This window comes from Myxocyprinus asiaticus, chromosome 28, assembly GCF_019703515.2.
Source record: "Myxocyprinus asiaticus isolate MX2 ecotype Aquarium Trade chromosome 28, UBuf_Myxa_2, whole genome shotgun sequence".
NCBI classification, from domain to species: domain Eukaryota; kingdom Metazoa; phylum Chordata; class Actinopteri; order Cypriniformes; family Catostomidae; genus Myxocyprinus; species Myxocyprinus asiaticus.
Window position 1 is genome coordinate 654,982 of NC_059371.1, and position 17,094 is coordinate 672,075.

General features: G+C 44.9%; 1 protein-coding gene across 4 annotated transcripts in view; it reads left to right on the plus strand.

Annotated features, from left to right (window-relative positions):
• The window catches only part of mtg2 (mitochondrial ribosome-associated GTPase 2), a 67,991-nt gene that overhangs the window by 13,872 nt on the left and 37,025 nt on the right, over positions 1-17,094 (plus strand). The window contains exons 2-3 of one of the 4 annotated variants that reach the window (XM_051660453.1): positions 15,532-15,620; positions 16,328-16,811. The exons of 2 other annotated variants lie outside the window; for them this stretch is intronic. In XM_051660453.1, the coding sequence (XP_051516413.1) occupies positions 16,730-16,811 (82 nt within the window). In that variant the 5' untranslated portion in view covers positions 15,532-15,620; positions 16,328-16,729. Of the gene's footprint in view, positions 1-15,531; positions 15,621-15,654; positions 16,168-16,327; positions 16,812-17,094 lie in introns of those variants that run through there. One more of the 4 variants, XM_051660452.1, reaches the window with a different exon arrangement.

Genomic DNA, 17,094 nt, shown 5'->3' on the forward strand with positions numbered 1-17,094 from the left:
CTTCCAACTCCACAAGTTCTCGTGCTTTGGATGTTTTGATGAATGAGGCATACTGTATTATCTGGCCCCTAAGAACCGCCTTAAGTGCCTCCCAAGCCATGCCCACAGAGGATACTGAGGACCAACTGGTCTCCATATAAACACTGATTTCAGTCTTTAACATTTGTTGGAAATCAGGATTTTGCAAAAGGGATACATTAAGGCTGCAACTGTATGATTTCTTTTTCTCTATATGTGGCAACACCTCTAAACTCACCAGGGTGTGATCTGAGACTAAAATGTTTCCAATTGAGCAATCCACAACAGATGAAATGAGGGATTTGGATATAATAAAAAAAATCGATTCTAGAATAAATCTTATGGACTGATGAAAAAAATGTATAGTCCCTACCAGATGGGTTCAAAAGTCTCCAAATATCTGTAAGACCAAGATTTTTACACATCCTGTGAAGCAATGTTGCTCTAGGGGGTTTACACACTTTTGCTTCACTGTGATCAAGGACTGAGTCCATCAAAAGATTAAAGTCTCCTCCCAATATTATATCATGAGGGGTGCCAGTGGTTTACAACATCCCTTCAAGATCAATAAAAAAAGCCCTGATCATCAGCGTTAGGTGCGTAAATATTAGCCAAAATCAATCTTTGCCCCTGAATTTCAGCTAAAACAATAATGACTCTCCCTAATTTATCTTTAGTCTGTTTGAGACATTTGAATTGTAGATGTTTATTAATCAATATAATGACTCCCTTGCTCTTACTTGAGCCAGCACTAAAAAAAAACATGTCCACCCCATATCTTCCCACATTTTTCAGCTTCCTGTGGGGAGAGATGTGTTTCTTGAAGAAACACTATCATATTTCTTATGTTTAAGAAAAGTAATAACCTTCCTTCTTTTTATGGGGTGTCCCAACCCATTTACATTCCATGTGGAGAGAGATAGTTGTAAAGAGGAGGTGAGAAGCAGCTTTCCTGGTTCAGGTAAGGGTTTATTTTCTCTCTCTCTGCAGCACAAATTACAGTCTCCCAGTCTTTGCGTTATGCACAAAGTTAATCAACAATCTCACACCGCTTCACAAAATAAACTCTCATCATTTGTAATAAAAACTCTTTGCTTCTTGCTCGGGTCTGTCGTGCCCAGGCTCTCTCTCCCTCCTATTTGCGGTGTGTCTCTATTTATGCCGCTCTCCCCGTGCTCACTGAAATTAGAGACAGGTGTTAGACATAATTTAGCTCAGGTGTAAGCGCCCTTACCGCTTTTTCTCTCTCCGGAGAGATGCTTGACCACGCCCCCGCTGCCACATATCCCCACCGCCTGACTCAGGCCGGGGCGACATCCTGCCTGCCTACCACTCCCCCCCCATTCCTGGAAAGGAAGTCGGCGACAGCCATCTGCGCCCCCGGTCTGTGGACCACCTTGAACTTAAACGGCTGAAGAGCCAGATACCAACGGGTGATCCGGGCGTTAGTATCTTTCATGCGGTGGAGCCACTGGAGTGGGGCGTGATCCGAGCAGAGGGTGAAGGCCCGCCCCAACAGGTAGTACTGGAGAGTGAGGACCGCCCACTTGATGGCGAGACACTCCTTCTCCACGGTGCTGTACTTAGTTTCCCTTAACGAGAGCTTACGGCTAATGTACAGCACCGGGCGCTCCTCCCCCCCCACCACCTGCGAGAGCACGGCCCCCAGCCCCCTGTCTGAAGCATCTGTCTGTAAAACAAAAGGGAGAGAGAAGTCAGGTGAATGTAACGGCGGCCCCCCGCAAAGTGCGGCTTTAACTTGCGTGAACGCCTGTTGACACTGCTCCGTCCACTGGACCGGATCTGGAGCTCCCTTTTTAGTGAGATCAGTCAGCGGGCTGGTGACGTCCGAATAGTTAGGCACAAACCTCCTATAGTAGCCAGCCAGCCCCAGGAACTGCCTCACCCCCTTTTTGGTCTTGGGTCTCGGGCAGGTCGCAATCGCCGCTGTCTTGTCAATTTGGGGACGCACCTGCCCGTGGCCCAAGTGGAACCCCAGATACCGTACCTCCACCCGCCCAATCGCACACTTCTTCGGGTTCGCTGTGAGCCCCGCTCGGCGCAGCGATCTCAGAACCGCCCTCAGGTGTTGCATATGCCACTGCCAATCATTGCTATAAATGATGATGTCATCTAAATAGGCAGCGGCGTAAGCTGAATGCGGCCTGAGGATTCGGTCCATGAGACACTGAAACGTAGCCGGGGCCCCAAACAAACCGAACGGAAGTGTCACAAATTGGTGTAATCCAAACGGTGCGGAGAAGGCGGTTTTCTCACGGGAAATTGGTGTCAAGGGGATCTGCCAATAACCCTTCGTCAAATCCAATGTCGAATAAAAACGAGCAGTGCCCAGCCGATCGAGCAACTCATCAACGCGAGGCATTGGATATGCATCAAATTTAGACACCGCGTTGACTTTTCTATAATCCACACAGAATCGCACAGACCCGTTGCTCTTAGGCACTAGAACAACTGGGCTGGACCAATCACTGTGGGATTCTTCTATTACCCCCATATCAAGCATCGCATCCAATTCCTCCCGAACAATTTTCTTTTAGTGTTCGGGTAGTCGATAGGGGCGGCTACGTACCACCACCCCCGGCTCGGTCTCGATGTGGTGATGGATGAGGTTTGTACGTCCCGGTAGAGGGGAAAACACATCTGCAAACTCCTGTTGCAACCTGACAACCTCCGCGAGTTGGCTCGGTGAGAGGTGGTCTCCGCAAGTGACCGGGGTGAACTGTTTATGTTTTGAGCTCACCTCCGGTCCAAGCTCCGCCTTCTCGGGAACCACCGTAGCCAACGTCACGGGGACCGCCTCCCTCCACAATTTTAGGAGATTGAGGTGGTATATTTGACGTGCGTCCCCTCTATCGGATCGTTTAACCTCATAATCGAGATCTCCCACTCGTCGTGTGACCTCAAAGGGTCCTTGCCACTTGGCGAGTAATTTAGAGCTTGATGTGGGAAGCAATACAAGCACTTTATCTCCCGGTGCAAATTCCCTTAGCTGAGTTCCCCTGTCATACAGTCGGCGCTGTCGTTCTTGAGCTTGGAGCAAATTCTCCTGTGTTAGTTGCCCCAAGGTGTGGAGTTTTGCTCTAAGATCAAGAACGTACTGAATTTCATTTTTACTGTTCGAAGGTCCTTCCTCCCAGGCTTCTCGCAATACATCAAGCACGCCGCGTGGGCGTCGCCCATACAGCAGCTCGAATGGGGAGAAGCCAGTGGAGGCTTGCGGGACCTCTCGTACTGCAAATAACAGGGGGTCGAGCCATTTATCCCAATTTTTAGCATCGTCGTGCACGAACTTACGAATCATGTTTTTGAGGGTTTTATTAAATCGTTCCACCAGGCCATCCGTTTGAGGATGGTATACACTGGTGCGAATCGATTTAATATTTAATAACTCGTACAGTTCGCGTAGTGTCCGTGACATGAACGTTGTGCCTTGATCGGTGAGGATTTCTTTCGGAATCCCCACCCGGGAGATTATTTTGAAGAGTGCCTCCGCAACACTGCGTGCTGAGATGTTGCGAAGAGGCACTGCTTCCGGATATCGCGTTGCATAGTCCACTAGGACCAATACAAAGCGATGTCCGCGTGCTGACCGTTCTAATGGCCCGACGAGGTCCATTCCAATTCTCTCAAAGGGGACCTCGATCAAAGGGAGAGGGTGCAATGGCGCTTTTGGGGTGGCCGGTGGGTTAACCAGCTGACATTCGCGGCATGCCGCACACCACCTGCGGACATCGCCGCCAATGCCCGGCCAATAGAAACGGGCTATTAGACGGTTCAGTGTTTTCCTTTCTCCTAGGTGACCTGCCATAGGATTATAATGAGCCGTCTGGAATACCATTTCCCGACGGCTCCTTGGAATCAAAAGTTGGGTTGTATCCTCTTTGGTTCGAGGGTCCTGTGTCACTCGATACAACCGCTCATTTATAATTGCAAAATAGGGATATGAAAGTGCGATGTCAGGCTGGAGTCGTTGACCATCGATAACTCTCACTTGGTCAAAGGCGTGTTTGAGGGTTTCGTCTCGCGACTGCTCCAAAGGGAAATCCCCCTCAGGGAATTCCCTGAGAAGGGGAGGGGCCGCAGCCTCTCCCCCTCTCTCGTCATCATGACGTGGAGCTGTCGAGGACGGCCCCGGCTCCGCCTCCCCTGCCAGAGCATCGCACATCACACATCTCCCTATTCTCACACAGGACCCATCCGCACAAATTCCCTTTAATAAAGCTTTAAAATCAGGCCAATCAGTCCCCAAAATCAGCGGATGGGTGAGGTGGGAACTAACCGCAGCCTCCACTCTATGCTTTTTCCCCCGAAATTTAATTGTCAGGGTCACCACTGGATACTTGTGAATATCCCCGTGTACACACTTCACCTTCACCGTTTTGGATGTGACCAATGCCTCGGGTTGAACCAGGCGTTGGTGGATAGTCGTTTGATTACACCCGGTATCCACCAACGTTTGGTGAGTACCCCCCTTGACACTTACCGGTATCCGGTACGCTCCGGCCCGGTCGGGGGCAGCCTGTGGGAGGTCAGAGACCCGCACCACCGTCCCCAGCTCCATCAGAGGGCACTGATCTCGGAAGTGGCTCGGGTCTCCGCACCTCCAGCAGGCCGGCCCAGGCGCCACGCCCGCACTTGCGTCAGCGGGCGCCCCCCCCTGAGGGGGAGAGCGGCGGGGCACTGGAGTAGGGGAAGGTGTCGCCTCCCACACCCGGGGAACTGGTCTCAGGGGCTGGGTTCCTCCTCGTCTGCGTGGGGCAGGAACGGGACCTGGAGAGAGAGCAGACGAGAGAGAGAGAGGGGAGGGGGAAGAAACAGAGGGAGGAGAGAGAAGGTAGGAGGGATCTTCTGTCCTCGGAATCGCCACCATGTGGTCCTCCGCAAGTCGGATAGCTTCCTCCAACGACGCCGGGCGGTGGCACTGGACCCACTCTGCCGTTCCTTTTGGCAGTCGAACTATGAACTGTTCCAGTACCACCTGGTCGATAATTCCCTGGACGTCGCGATCCCCCGCTAACAGCCATCTTCGGCAGGCGTCACGGAGCCACTGGGCAAAGGCAAACGGGCGGTCAGAGCTTTCCAACTTCAAGCTCCGGAAGAGTTGACAACTTTCCTCCGGAGTGCGACCAACCCGTTGCAAGATGGCTTTTTTTAGATCTCCGTAGGCCAGGAGGCTCGACGCTGGCAGTTGTTGAGCCGCGAGCTGGGCTTCCCTGGACAGTAGTGGGATCAGTCGGGCTGCCCATTGGCCGAGCGGCCAGCCAGCCCCAGATCTCGGCGGTCCACTCAAACAAATCCAGGAAAGCCTCGGGGTCGTCCGCCGCCCCCATTTTCTGTAATGCTGGCGGGGGTAACGGCGTGGGTGTGTCCGGGGTCGCGGCTGAGGATGCCCCCTGGCTGAGGAGGCTCCGGATCGCCTGCCGGTCCTCGGCTTGAGCATGCATGAGCTCGACAAACCGGCGGTCTTGATCTTGCCGGAGCTCAAGCAGCGTTTGTTGGTGGTTCCGATGTAGGCTGGCGAGGGCTTGGAGGATCTCCGCCAACTGGGAGGACTCTACGGGACGACCTCCATCCATCTTCGACCCAAAACTTCAGTTCCCGGGTTTCGGCACCAGTGTAAAGAGGAGGCGAGAAACAGCTTTCCTGGTTCAGGTAAGGGTTTATTTTCTCTCTCTCTGCAGCACAAATTACAGTCTCCCAGTCTTTGCGTTATGCACAAAGTTAATCAACAATCTCACACCGCTTCACAAAATAAACTCTCATCATTTGTAATAAAAACTCTTTGCTTCTTGCTCGGGTCTGTCAGGCCCAGGCTCTCTCTCCCTCCTATTTGCGGTGTGTCTCTATTTATGCCGCTCTCCCCGTGCTCACTGAAATTAGAGACAGGTGTTAGACATAATTTAGCTCAGGTGTAAGCGCCCTTACCGCTTTTTCTCTCTCCGGAGAGATGTTTGACCACGCCCCCGCTGCCACAATAGTATACTCATATTAACATTTGACATTTTGATATAGTAGAAAAAATAAATTGTGTATCAAAAAAAAAATTATACAGACCACATTCCCCCCGAACAAAACAAACAGAAAAAAAAACATGCGCATTTACCCCGCGCACGAAAGTGCAAACCGGCGTCAATCCCTTTAAACTCAAAAGTTCCATGAATGCCCACGAGCCCCCATGACAACTTTGCCATCGGATTGCACAATTTTGCCTCACAAATTTGTGAGGCAAAATTACATAACAGAAAATACTTTGTAAAATAAACCCAGCCAATAGGAAGAATGAACACAAAGAATGTGTAGATTCATTCACAGAACTGTCTCAAAGGTGTGATCTTCCACAAAACAAATTCCAGCTAATATAAAACATTCCGATATGTTCAGTGAGCTGGCTGTTATGAGTTCAACGGATGATGTAATCATTCCAATGTCCCGTAAAAAAAAAACCTCAACAAAACAAACTACAGCCAGCAGGAGGTATAAGCACGAAGAATGAACAGATTAATCCACAGCTGTTCCAAAGGAGTGTTATTCAATAGAACAAGCTCCAGCCGCTAGGTGGAACCAATACGAAAAGAAACAAAACCAGCATCCCGGTTCCCCGGATGGTCGAGTCAATTCACTCGGAGGCCGCATAAAAGTATATACTATGACTTACACAATCCGTCAACTTTATAAAAGACATCCTTTGTGTGAGCATGTAGATATTTTGCGGTCATCCGTAGTGTGCACTCTCAAACTGGCCGGGAACTTCAATGCAAAAGTAATATTTCGTCAATGCAAAAGTTTCTTTAAGGAAAATTGTTATTCACAAAACAAGCTCTAGCCGCACGGCGGAGCCAACGCAAAAAGAGAAAAGAAACCAAAATGTCGCCCAGCTTCCTCAAAAGCCAGAGTAAGTACAGTGAGTCGACCCACTCACATGAGAAACACCCAATGGTTTACTCACCCATTTATTCAATAAAAGACATTGCCTGATTGGGTCATGTAAATACTTTGCGACCGTCCTTCGTTTCTATTCTCAGTTTGGCCGGAAACATCAGAGCAAAAGTGATCTTTTGCGCATGTAAGAGTTTCTTACATTCCTTGAACCGATCGCGTTTCTCTCTTGTCGAGTTCGCAAAGTCCGGGAACAAGAAAATATTATGGTTCTTCCAAGAAAGCTTCCCTTTGCTCCTCACCTGGTGCAACACAAGATCTTTATCGGATGATCTCAGAAATCTGGCCAGAATCGATCGGGGCCTGTCTCCCTCAGCAAATCTGTGAGCTGGGACTCTTTGAGCTTGCTCGATTTCCAGCTTGTGGCCTGTTATGTCGAGCAGACTTGGGAAAAACTCTTCTAGGAATTTCACCTTATCTCTGCCCTCCTCATGCTCAGGAATTCCAACAATTCTAACGTTATTCCTGCGGCTTCTATTCTCAAGATCTTCAAGCTTTTCAATGTTCCAAATCAACTTTGGTCGCGGGCGGATTAGCGGTTAATTCCCTCTCCGAAGATTCCAAAAAAAACGATTCGTCTCTCAACATCAGTCACTCTTGTAACTAGCTCAGAGAATTTTGTTTCCATTGCCGTAACTGATCAACTTATTACAGCGAGATCCTCCAAGTCAGCAAGAATCTTCGTCAACATCACCGACATGTTGGACAACTGACGCTGGATCTCCTCTCCCACCGCGCCATCCAAATCGAGTCCCCGGTCTGTAGGCCTATCGGGGCTTTCATCCTGAACACGTAAGTGTTTTTTAATGTCTCCAAAGCCTGAGGATTTTGACTTCTTTGCCATGTTTTGCATCAAAGAGCAAATGTGTAACTGGGTGTATCAAAATTCACCAGATTATAACATGAAAATACTAAAAACATTTAGCAAAGTGTGCAGAGCTCGTCGCTCACACGTCTGCCCCTTGCATAGGGTCAGGTGACCTCCACAATTCCTGACATTTAATCATAGAAAACATTCCCCGTCTCAGTTAGGATCATTACTTTATTTTAAGAATGTGAAATGTCAGAATAATAGTAGAGAGATTTATTTAAGCTTTTATTTTTTTCATCACATTCCTAGTGGGTCAGAAGATCATACACTTTGTTAGTATTTGGTAGCATTGCCTTTAAATTGTTAAACTTGGGTCAGACATTTTGGGTAGCCTTCCACAAGCTTCTCACAATAAGATGCTGGAATTTTGGCCCATTCCTCCAGACAGAAATGGTGTAACCGAGTCAGGTTTATAGGCCTCCTTGCTCGCACACGCTTTTTCAGTTCTTCCCACAAATTTTCTATCAGATTGAGGTCAGGGCTTTGTGATGTCCACTCCAATACCTTGTTTTCCTTTGTTGTCCTTAAGCCATTTTGCCACAACTTTGGAGGAATGCTTGGGGTCGTTGTCCATTTGTAAGACCCATTTGCGACCGAGCTTTAACTTCCTGGCTGATGTCTTGAGATGTTGCTTCAATATATCCACACAATTTTCCTTCCTCATGATGCCATCTATTTTGTGAAGTGCACCAGTCCCTCCTGCAGCAAAGCACCCCCACAACATGATGCTGCTTCACAGTTGGGATGGTGTTCTTTGGCTTGCAAGCCTCACCCTTTTTCCTCCAAACATAACGATGGTCATTATGGCCAAACAGTTCAAATTTTGTTTCATTTGACCAGAGAAAATTTATCCAAAAAGTAAAATCTTTGTCCCCATGTGCACTTGCAAACTGTAGTCTGTTTTTTAGGGCAGTTTTGGAGCAGTGGCTTCTTCTTTGCTGAGCAGCCTTTCAGGTTATGTTGATGTAGGACTTGTTTTACTGTGGATATAGATACTTCCTGTTTCCTCCAGCATCTTCTCAAGATCCTTTGCTGTTGTTCTGGGATTAATTTGCACTTTTCGCACCAAATTATGTTCATCTCTAGGAGACAGAATGCGTCTCCTTCCTGAGCGGTATGATGGCTGTGTGGTCTCATGGTGTTTATACTTGCGTACTGTTGTTTGTACAGATGAATGTGTTTCGAAATTGCTCCCAAGGATGAACCAGACTTGTGGAGGTCTTTTTTTTTTTTTTTGAGGTCTTGGTGGATTTCTTTTGATTTTTCCCATGATGTTAAGCAAAGAGGCACTGAGTTTGAAGGTAAGCCTTAAAATACATCCACAGGTACACCTCCAGTTCAGTACACCACCTATTAGAATCATAACAACAACAATAAAAATACTTGTGTTCTTATAAAATGGTATATACAATCTTCTGGAGTGTCTATTTGCACCCCGGTGTCAATAGCATCTGCCACACAGTTCAGCTATTTGCACCCCAATAGTCTGATGCAGTGTTTCCCAACAACACTAGTGTGCCATGAAAATTGTCAGGTGTGCTGTGGAAAATTATCATATTCCACAAAATAAATAAATGCATGAAAAAAAATTTATTTCAGGGATCCAAACTCCTCACCTTTCGGAGAAATTCGCCATCTTGGAACCATAATCGGTCACTTTTGTGATTGTGAAGAGTAATGATTAATGTGCAAAAGTGACTGATATTTATATGCGTTAAGAGTCTTTCACATGACTCGCGTCAGCGCTGCAGAATACATTGAAGTCTATGAAGTGATGCCACTTTACACCAAAGTGTTTTCACACACGTTTTTGCTTCACCAATGATATCTTTGAGAGTACTAAGCAACAAGAAATATTTAAAAAATGTCCAAATTTGTGAAGAGACATTGAATGTCTCATAATTTCTTTTAATTAAATATTACTTTATTGTTTACGAATATCAGAGACCCCAGTTATTGAACTAATTTAAATTCGCCAAGAAAAAGCTTAGACCTAAACATAAACAAGTCCTTTTATTACTTTCTGCTATCAAAGCAACTGCAAGCTTTTTTTCTCTCTTCCAAATACAGTGGCATGCAAAAGTTTGGGCACCCCTGATCAAAATTTCTGTTGCTGTGAATAATTAAGCGAGCAAAAGATGACCTGATTTCCAAAAGGCTTAAAGTTAAAGATGACTCATTTCTTTAATATTTTAAGCAATTTTACTTTTTTATATTCATCTTTTACAGTTTCAAAATAACAAAAAAGGAAAAGGGACCGAAGCAAAAATTTGGGCACCCTGCATGGTCAGTACTTAGTAACACCCCCTGGCAAGTATCACAGCTTGTAAAAGCTATTTGTAGCCTGCTAAGTGTCTTTCAATTTTTGTTCGGGGGATTTTTGCCCATTCTTCAGGCTTGTTTAGATGTTCATTTGCAAACTTCTGAGCTGAAATTTGTGGTGAGGATGCAGGAAAGGTTTTCTTCTCATGACTCTTCCATGAAGGTCATATTTGTGCAGGTATCGCTGCACAGTAGAACAGTGCACCAATACTCCAGAGTCTGCCAAATCTTCCTTAAGGTCTTTTGCAGTCAGACAGGGGTTTTGATTTGCCTTTCTAGCAATCCTACGAGGAGTTCTCTCTGAAAGTTTTCTTGGTCTTCCAGACCTCAACTTGAACTCCACCATTCCTGTTAACTGCCATTTCTTAATTACATTAGGAACTGAGGAAACGGCTACCTGAAAATGCTTTGCTATCTTCTTATAGCCTTCTCCTGCTTTGTGGGCATCAATTATTTAAATTTTCAGAGTGCTAGGCAGCTGCTTGGAGGAGCCCATGGCTGCTGATTGTTGGGACAAGATTTGAGGAGACAGAGTATGTCTAAAGCTTTGAAATTTGCATCACCTGGCTTTTCCAAACGATGACTGTGAACAAGCCATAGCCCTAACAAGCTAATTAAAAGTCTGAGACCTTCGCAAAAGTTATCTGAGAGCTCAAATCTCTTGGGGTGCCCAAAATTTTGCATGCCACTGTACATGTTTTCAATGTTTATTGTGTACACCTCCCATTTTTTTACCTGGCAAACTCGTAAAATCGCCCCTCTGTGACGCTTTCTGCAACTCTTGTCATGTGGAGGGCAATGCGGCGCTTGAGGCTGGCGTTGAACGTAGCGTAGACACCTCGACACAACTCCTGTGAAATCCGCTTTACAATGACGAAAGAACATTATTGAAACTCAAAATTATTATTATTTGTCTATTATTGTGGTCTTTTCTGATAAAAGCCATGCTCAGCAGTTTAAATAGGCTACTGTAGGAAAATGATACTGTAGATCTGCTTTGTTTATAATTCTTATCAGAATCAGAATGAACTTTATTGCCAAGTATGCTTTCACATACAAGGAATTTGTCATGGTGACAGGAGCTTCCAGTGTACAACAATACAAAAACAGCAGCAAGACACAGATAATAATAAAAAATAAAAAATAATTATATACATACATACAGACACACACATACATACACACATACTCATGGGTAGTGCAAATCTAATACAAACTGTTATGTACAGTGCAAATGTTTTTTTTTGTTTTTTTCAGAGGAATGAAATGGCAGAAGAGGTTGGAAGTGTTGGATAAATATAAGAAAGACTAAACTGTGTATTGCACATAGTTATTGCTCAATGGGTCAATTTAACTGTTCATGAGATGGATAGCCTGAGGGAAGAAACTGTTCCTGTTCCTGACGGTTCTGGTGCTCAGAGCTCTGAAGCGTCGGCCAGAAGGCAACAGTTCAAAAAGGTACTGGGCAGGGTGAGTGGGGTCCAGAGTGATTTTTCCATCCTTTTTCCTCACTCTGGAAGTGTATAGTTCTTGAAGGGGGTGCAGGGGACAGCCAATAATCCTCTCAGCAGTCCGAACTATCCTTTGTAGTCTTCTGATGTCTGATTTCGTAGCTGAACCAAACCAGACAGTTATTGAAGTGCAGAGGACAGACTCAATGACAGCTGAGTAGAACTGTATCAGCAGCGCCTGTGGCAGGTTGAATTTCCTCAGCTGGTGAATGAAGTACAACCTCTGCTGGGCCTTTTTCACAGTGGAGTCAATGTGGGTCTCCCACTTCAGGTCCTGTGAGATGGTAGTGCCCAGGAACCTGAATGACTCCACTGCTGCCACAGTGCTGTTTAGAATGGTGAGGGGGGTCAGTGTTGAGGTGTTCCTCCTAAAGTCCATAATCATCTCCACCGTTTTGAGCATGTTCAGCTCAAGGTTGTTTTGACTGCACCAGACAGCCAGCTGTTTAACCTCCCTTTTGTATGCAGACTCATCGTCATCTCGGATGAGGCTGATGATAGTTTTGTCATCTGCAAACTTCAGGAGCTCGACAGAGGGGTCCTTGGGGATGCAGTCATTGGTGTAGAGGGAGAAGAGTAGTGGGGAGAGCACACATCCCTGGGGGGCACCAGTGCTGATTGTACAGGTGCTGGAAGTGAGTTTCCCCTGTCTCACAAGCTGCTGCCTGTCTGTCAGAAAGCTGGTAATCCACTGACAGATAGACATGGGAACAGAGAGTTGGTGTAATTTATTCTGGAGTATAGCTGGGATGATGGTGTTGAAAGCCGAACTGAAGTCCACAAAAAGGATCCTTGCATATGTCCCTGGTCTGTCCAGATGTTGCAGGATATGATGCAATCCCATGTTGACTGCATCATCCACAGATCTGTTTGCTCGATAAGCAAATTGAAGGGGATCTAGAAAGGGTCCAGTGATGTTCTTCAGGTGGGCCAACACCAGTCTCTCAAATGATTTCATGACCACAGATGTCAGGGTGACAGGTCTGTAGTCATTAAGTCCTGTGATTTTTTTTTTTTGGTTTCTTTGGGATGGGGATGATAGTGGAACGTTTGAAGCAGCATGGGTTTGAAGCAGCATAGCACTGCTCCAGTGATCTATTGAAGATCTGTGTGAAGATGGGGGCCAGCTGGTTAGCACAGGATCTAAGACATGCAGGTGAAACGCCATCTGGGCCCTGTGCTTTCCTTATCCTTTGTTGTCGAAAGACGCGGCTCACATCATCTTCACAGATCTTAAGTGCAGGCTGAGTAGGAGGAGGGGGGTTGCAGGAGGTCTTGATGTTTGTGTGAAGTGAAGGTCAGAGTGGGTGTGGGGTGTGAGATTGGGCCTTTCAAATCTACAGTAGAACACATTCAGGTTGTCAGCCAGTTGTTGGTCCACCACAGGGTTGGGGGCAGGAGTCTTGTAATTCATAAGTTGTTTCATGCCACTCCACACTGATGCAGGGTCATTAGCTGAAAACTTGTTTTTCAGCTTCTCAGAGTATCTTCTTTTAGCCAATCTGATTATACTGACGTCAGTAGATAAGGACGTTATTGAAACTCACTATTATTAGACTATTATTGTTGTCTTTTTGGATGAAAAATAATGCTCAGACTGAAGGAAGACTATAGATCTGCTTTGTTCTTTTAATGCTTAAACACTGTAAAGTCTCTTGGTAGATTTCGGTCATGAATGACTCGAAATGATTCACTGACTCACTCATAGCACATAAGACACTCATTTGTCGCCACCTAGTGACATTTCCAGAAGGGGTCACTGAACTAATCATTTCATAAAATTGAACAAATTTGTGAAACAGAAGCAAGACTCACCAAAATACTCTTTATTTTGCAGCTAATTCTGCACAGTTGTAAACTTGAATAAACTTGAATCACTAAAATAGCTGGAACTGGTGCTTTTAGCTTATTCTTTAAAAAAAAATATCCCCAGAAACAATGTTCGTGAACCAGTGATTGTCTTACCTTTTTCACCCCTCATGAGTTTGCATCCCTGTAATTTGTTGTGGCATTGCAAGAACAAATCTACAAATTATAAAAGAAGCAAATTTGTTGTTTTTTCATTACCCATTTAGCGCTCTTACCTCCTGTGACCTCACACAGGGTTGAAAAGGGAAAATATTGACGATGGTTAGCCTATGTGGGATAGTGGTGTGCCGTAGAATTTTTTAGTCGTAAAAAAGGTTGGGAAACACTGGTCTGGTGGAACCACAGAAATAAACAACAAACTAACCAATAGATGTCGCTGCAGTGGCGTGGGGTGTAAAGACGGTGTATGAATGTGTAGTGTTGTCCTAACAACTGGGGTGTGAATCCATGTTTTATCCCCCTCTTTTTCCCATCCAATTTCCTGTTTCCACTCTTAATATTTCCTTTTAATTCTACTTAAAATAATAGATAAAAATGAATATAAATGTTGATTTCATCGCAGTGATTTCATCGCGGTGAATGTTAGGGAGTGTTGAGAAGGGTTTCTTTTTGTGCTGGTTCCGCCTAGTGGCTGGAGTTTGTTCTGTGTAGTAACACTCCTTCAGGACAGTGTTGTGGATGAATCTGGACGTTCTTTGTGCTTATGCCTCCTATTGGTTGGAGTTTGTTTTGTGGAGTACTTCTTGCAAGACATTGGAGTGATTAGGTAATTTTTAATGTTTTTTTTGTTGTTTTTTGCTGGTTCTGCTAGCAGCTGGAGTTTGTTATGTGGATGAATCTACACGTTCTTTGTGTTTATTCCGCCTATTGGCTGGAGTTTGCTTTATAGATTATCTTCTGTTATGTAATTCTGTCTCACAAATTTGTATAGAAACACCGGACTTGAGCAATCCGATGGCAAAGTTGTCACGGGGGCTCTCGTAGGCGTACATGGACTGCTTGAGTTTAGAAGGATGGACGCCAGCTGGCGCTGTCGTGCGCGGGGTTAATGCGCATGTTTTTCTTTTTTCTGTTTGTTTGGTTCAGTGGGAAGTTTGGGCTTTAATTGTTGAACTAATGTTGGAATGTTAATGTGAGTGGATTGTCTCTCTCGACGTGGAATGTGAAAAGAAGGAAGGTTATTTCTCTTCTTAAATGTAAGAAATATGATAAAGTGTTTCTTCAAGAAACACATCTTTCCTCGCAGGAAGCTGAACATTTTGGGAAGTTATGGGGTGGCAGGGCTCGACAATAAGGAGTGCCCGGGCCATTTCTCAGTGTGAGAAGATTCGGGCCAGTTGCTAGAACTGTCACTTGCCCGATCGGGCCAGTGCTGCATTTATAACATTAGTGCATGCAAACAACAAGCGAGAGAGCAAAAAAATTTACACAGAGCGAACAAAGTCTTCTAACCGTGGAGCGAGTGCGAGTATATTTATCTTGCAAAGACGCGCAAATGCATAATATACTGGACGCGCCAAGGCACAGTCGCGTGCATGCACAAGATCGTGCAGACACCGAACGCACTCTCCTAGCACTGTCCTCGCTCTTTTCCAAGTGTCTTAGCAGCAGCTATTACCAATGTGTAGAAAATAGCAGGAAAAAACCCCACTTAATGAATTTCGTAGTGGGATTTAACGTCTTGTGCAACATTTTAAGTATCCCCGCACATTCCGCGTTCACAGTGCGCTAAATCCCCACATTTTCCGTTTTTACATGTTGGTGAAAATTAGTAATCCACACATTGGAACACAAGAAATTAACAGTTTCTTTCTATAGGACTGAAAATCCATGTCTCTCTGTGCACGTCTCATCATCATCATCTCTCTCTCTGTGCAGCATAGACTGTTTAACATGCATGCGCTCTCGTAAAGGGACAGAGCGCTAGTTTTATTCCCACTGTAAAAAAAACAAACACATTTTCTCTCATTAATTCGCCTTTAGAGATGAAGTGCCGAATGAGACGTAATAAACTTTGTTAAACCCCAGTTATACACGTGTCTGGAAATCACAAGCTGCTCAGTATCCAAAATGTAAGTATACATTTTATTAGGTAATGTTTCAAAACATAAACATTAATTCGACATGATAATGGCATTTGATATGAAAAGAAGCAAGATCACTATGGCTATTAGGCTATTATTATCAGAGCTGTTCAGCTGCAGGGTGAAGATAAATATTTGAAACAGTCTACTTTATATCATCCTTATAAAACACCTGTTACATGTCTCATTTCTGGACCATACAGGTATTTTTGTTTTTGTTCTTTGTATATCAGTCAGTGTTGGTCTTGTTTGGGTTGTATGATTTCATGTTATATACACATTGTTAATTCACATATTAGGCCTAATATCTACCTACTGTATATTACACATCACAACCGATTTGGTAGCAAGTCTGTTCTCTCAGCCAATAATCAAATCTTTAACTCAGTGAATAATCTTTGATCCTTCTTGTGAAAACACTACACATGGGCAAAAGTTGCATGAGAGCATGACTAAACGGGTGACCGAAAACCCATCATCTCCTCCACAGAACTCTTGGCTTAAAAGCACGTGTGTAAATGGCAGGACAGCTGAGGTTAATATGATATATTTATGAATTTATATCTGTAAAGTGCATATATGGGATTACATAAGGCATAAATCATATTTTGCAAATTATAAATGTGATTCAATTTTGGGGGACATTGTATTTATTTTATTTTTTTTTCTCCCCTTTTTCTCCCCAAATTGGAAAGCCCAATTCCCAATGCGCTCTAAGTCCTCGTGGTGGCGTAGTGACTCGCCTCAATCTGGGTGGCGGAGGACGAATCTCAGTTGCCTCCGCATCTGAGACCGTCAATCCATGCATCTTATCACTTGGCTTGTTGAGCACGTTACCGTGGAGACATAGCGCGTGAAGGCTTCACGCTACTCTCCGCAGTATCCACGCACAACTCACCACGCGCCCCACCGAGAGCGAACCACATTATAGCAACCACGAGGAGGTTACCCCATGTGACTCTATCCTCCCTAGTGACCGGGCCAGTTTTGTTGCTGAGGAGACCAGCACGCTCTGGATTTGAACTCGTGACTCCAGGGGTGGTAGTCAGCATCTTTACTCGCTGAGCTACTCAGGCCCCCTTGGGATCTCATCTTTGATGGATTGGCCTAAATATTACTTGGAAGAAATTATCCCTTTTAATCTCAAGCACTTTTCAACAAAACAAGGCGATTTTCCAGGTATTCCAGTACTTAAATTTCTAAAAGCTATTTTTAGGCATTTCAAAGACCTTGTGTGAAAAGTGCAGTAGGGGTCAAATTAAGTGATATGATGTTTGACGGATCATTTCATTTATGATCATATGGACAGAAAACAGTGTTTCAAATTTCGAAATATAGATTTTTGCCTTGATATGGTTCGTAATTTTTTTTGGTTCGTGAGATATCGAAATTCGATATTGTCTCATCTCTAATTTCTATCTTTATACTGTGGAAGGCTTTGTTTGGAAAATGTTAATAAAGC